This window comes from Tupaia chinensis, unplaced genomic scaffold, assembly GCF_000334495.1.
Source record: "Tupaia chinensis unplaced genomic scaffold, TupChi_1.0 Scaffold000146_1, whole genome shotgun sequence".
Taxonomy (NCBI): Eukaryota; Metazoa; Chordata; class Mammalia; order Scandentia; family Tupaiidae; genus Tupaia; species Tupaia belangeri.
Window position 1 is genome coordinate 2,137,837 of NW_006159616.1, and position 3,558 is coordinate 2,141,394.

Genomic DNA, 3,558 nt, shown 5'->3' on the forward strand with positions numbered 1-3,558 from the left:
CGCCCCCGGCCCCCCCCCCCACCCCCCTCCCCCCCCCCCCCCCACGGTCTGCAGCCTCCCTCGGGCCAAGCCTGCCCGTGGCCAAGCCTGCCCGTGGCTGGCCTCTCTTAACCTTGGCCTCCCTCCCCAGCCCTGCCCTCGGTGCTCATCAACATCCGGACCTCCGTCCAGACTGTGGTTGTCGGCCACGCCGTGGAGTTCGAGTGCCTCGCGCTGGGTGACCCCAAGCCTCAGGTGACGTGGAGCAAAGTCGGGGGGCGCCTGCGGCCGGGCATCGTGCAGACCGGGAGCATCATCAGGATCGCCCACGTGGAGCTCTCGGACGCGGGCCAGTACCGCTGCACCGCCACCAACGCCGCCGGCACCACGCAGTCCCACGTGCTGCTGCTCGTGCAAGGTGAAGCCGGCAGGGACGTGGGGGGGGGAGCAGGGCCGGGGCTCCGTGTGCTGCCGCCTCCTGCCTTGCCTGCTGTCCCTGGCTTCCCACTCTCTTGGAGGATGTTCTGTCGTGAGTGGCCGCTTTCGTAACAAGTGGCAGGAGAGAAGCTTCCTTTGGAGCAGGCCATTGTTACAGGGAGAGGACAGTCCGCAGGGCACGAGGCGGGCAGAGATAAGGAGTTCCCACCTGTAAGGGCACCTGCTCTGATGGGAGAGGCCTACAGCCCAGCCCGTTGGCAGACACGACACCAACCCCGAACAGACATAGTGGGACGTAGGCCGGGGACACGGATGCAGGGCGGACACAAATGCTGCTTTTTCATTGTTTTAATTTGTGCTTGCTGGAGAGTCAGAGAGAGAGTGGGAAAGTGAGAAGGCACCCCTGGGGAATATCACGCCGGAATCCCTTCTCCTCCACCTCGCCCTCCCTTTGGGAGTTTTGGCACGCACACCCGCGTGTCCAGCATGTTTTTCAAACTTCCGGGTCTAGGACTTGAATGCGTGATCGGCATTCTGGGATCCAGCTCTTTAACCATCAGGCACAGGCTAGCCCACAAATACTGTTTTCTTTAAAATAACTTCTTTTACCCCAAACATTATGACTTGTCCCCAAACCTACCTACCCACACTGTCCTAGTACTCCCCTCTTAGGTTCCCAAAACACTGCGGTTTATTTATTTATTTGTTTAAGTTTCTGCCTTAGGGCTTGTGTACTCCCTGGAGAGAGACAGAAACTCTTTCTTTTTCTTTTTTCTTTTTTTTTTTGGAGAGGTTTTTGCTATAGGGCACGTGCACTCGCCAGACAGACAGAGACAGAGAGACAGAAAGCGAGAAATCACCCCCCGGGGGGATGGTCACACCACAGTCCCTTCTCCTCCATTCTCCTCTCGGGATCTTGGGCACACACACACACACGCCCGGCGTGAGTTTTAAGCCACCAGATCCGGGACGCAAACCACGGTCGACCACATGGGAGTCCAGCAACATAGCCATTATGCTAACTGCTGGTTCCCGAGACAGAAACTCTTTCTGAGAAACTGAGAAATCACCCCCCCCAGGGGGCACGGCCACACAGCAGTCCTTTCTCCTGCATTCTCCTCTGGGAGTTTGAGCACACACACACACACACACACGCACACACGCACCTGGAGTGAGTTTCAAGCCACCAGGTTCAGGACTCGAACTGTGGTTGACCATGTGAGAGTCCAGTACCGTAACCGCCACGCCACCCGCTGGCCCCAAGGACTGCAGTTTTCTTCACAGGCTTCCTGACGGGGTCTTGGGCCGGAATGGACCTGCCCCGAACCTTGATTGTTCCCAGCTCCCTCTGTGCGACCAGGAGTGTAGCCGCCAGTCCCCTCTGAGCCCGTCTCCTCCTCCGTGAAATGGCCCAGGGCCTCCCTTCCGGGGGATGTGAGACTAAACGCGTCATGCACAGGCTGGCACACAAAGGTGGCCGTCGTGCTGATGGCCCGTGTCCTCTTCCCCCTCAGCCTTGCCCCAGATCTCCACACCCCCGGAGGTCCGAGTGCCTGCCGGGTCCGCAGCCGTCTTCCCCTGCATGGCCTCCGGCTACCCGACTCCAGACATTACCTGGAGCAAGGTAAATCTGGCGGGGCCTGGGAGGTGAACTGCCTCGATGCCCCAGGACCTGGCAGGGGCGTGGCAGAGTACACACACAGCAGGAGGCGGGCCATGGGGGGTGAGGCGAGGGCGAGCCTGGGCCCTCACGGACAGCCTGCTCGCAGCTGGATGGCAGCCTGCCGCCCGACAGCCGCCTGGAGAACAACATGCTGATGCTGCCCTCAGTGCGCCCCCAGGACGCGGGCACCTACGTCTGCACTGCGACCAACCGGCAGGGCAAGGTCAAAGCCTTTGCCCACCTGCAGGTGCCAGGTAAGACCGCACCCCGGCCTGGACTCGGCAGTGCCCGCCCGCGCCCCGGTGGGCCTCGTCTCTAACTGAGCTCTCTGCGAACAGAGCGGGTGGTGCCCTACTTCACGCAGACCCCCCACTCCTTCCTGCCGCTGCCCACCATCAAGGATGCCTACAGGAAGTTTGAGATCAGGATCACCTTCCGGCCCGACTCAGCCGACGGTGAGCGAGTGGGCGGAGCGAGGGAGCTGCCTGCGGTGGGGGGCTGTGGAGTGGTGCCACCGTGGTATGACCGGCAGACCCCGGTCCTGCCAGGCTTCTGGGCCGTCTTGTGCCTCCTCTGTCCCTCTGTCCCTCTGTCCCCCTGCCCTGCCTCTGTGCCTTTCCAGCCCTGCCATGGCCCGTCGGACATTGGCACGTCAGCCTCCATTCTCCTGTGCCGCCTCCTCTCCTGCCTGCTCCTTCCCGCCCGCCTTTGCTCCCACCTCTTACCCGGGCTTCCTCTCTGTCTCTCTCTCTCTCTCGCTCATCTCTTGCGGGTCTCTGGCTTTCACTGTCCAGGCCTCCTTCTCTACTCGGGTGAGTCTGCCTCCCTCTCTTCCTTTGGGTGATCTCCCATGTGCCCTCTCGGGTGAGGTGTACCGGGAACAGGAAACGCTCATGTGCTCAGGCCACTCCTGGGTGGGGGCAGACGGGGTGCCCATCCTGGGACGGGGCTCCTTACATGCTGTGCCTGCCAGGAATGCTGCTGTACAACGGGCAGAAGCGGGTTCCGGGGAGCCCCACCAGCCTGGCCAACAGGCAGCCTGACTTCATCTCCTTCGGCCTCGTGGGTGGAAGGCCCGAGTTCCGGTGAGACCCCCAAACTCCCCATTTACAGGGGAGGGGTTGGGGGACGGGGCGGGGGGCTCTGATCAGGCACAGGCTACCCTGGGCTGAGCCGTCCTGAGCAGCTTCTGGAGGGAGGAGATGGGGTCCTCCCCTCGGCGACCACCCAGTGCGCGAGCAGGCCCAGCGTGCAGGCCAGGGTGGGAAGGAGCCCGCCTGGACTTGGGGTGCTGCAGGCCAGGGTTCACGCCTTCTTTCATAGTCATTCTCCCACCACTGCCAGGCAGTGACGGGCCTCAGCACAGCAGGCTGAGCTCTGGCCCTGGGGACTAGTCGGGGAAGACCAGCCATTGACAGAGAAAGAAACAAGGTCATCTCAGAGAGACCTGAGGGCCATGAAGCCGGTGCCCAGGCACA

General features: G+C 62.1%; 1 protein-coding gene across 1 annotated transcript in view; it reads left to right on the top strand.

Moving 5' to 3' along the window:
• Positions 1–3,558, top strand: part of HSPG2 (heparan sulfate proteoglycan 2) — a gene marked incomplete in the record, with an annotated part of 117,566 nt that overhangs the window by 106,330 nt on the left and 7,678 nt on the right. Inside the window, 5 exon segments of the mRNA XM_027770665.1 lie at positions 131–397; positions 1,932–2,041; positions 2,187–2,334; positions 2,419–2,535; positions 3,054–3,165. Coding sequence (XP_027626466.1) covers positions 131–397; positions 1,932–2,041; positions 2,187–2,334; positions 2,419–2,535; positions 3,054–3,165 — 754 coding nt within the window.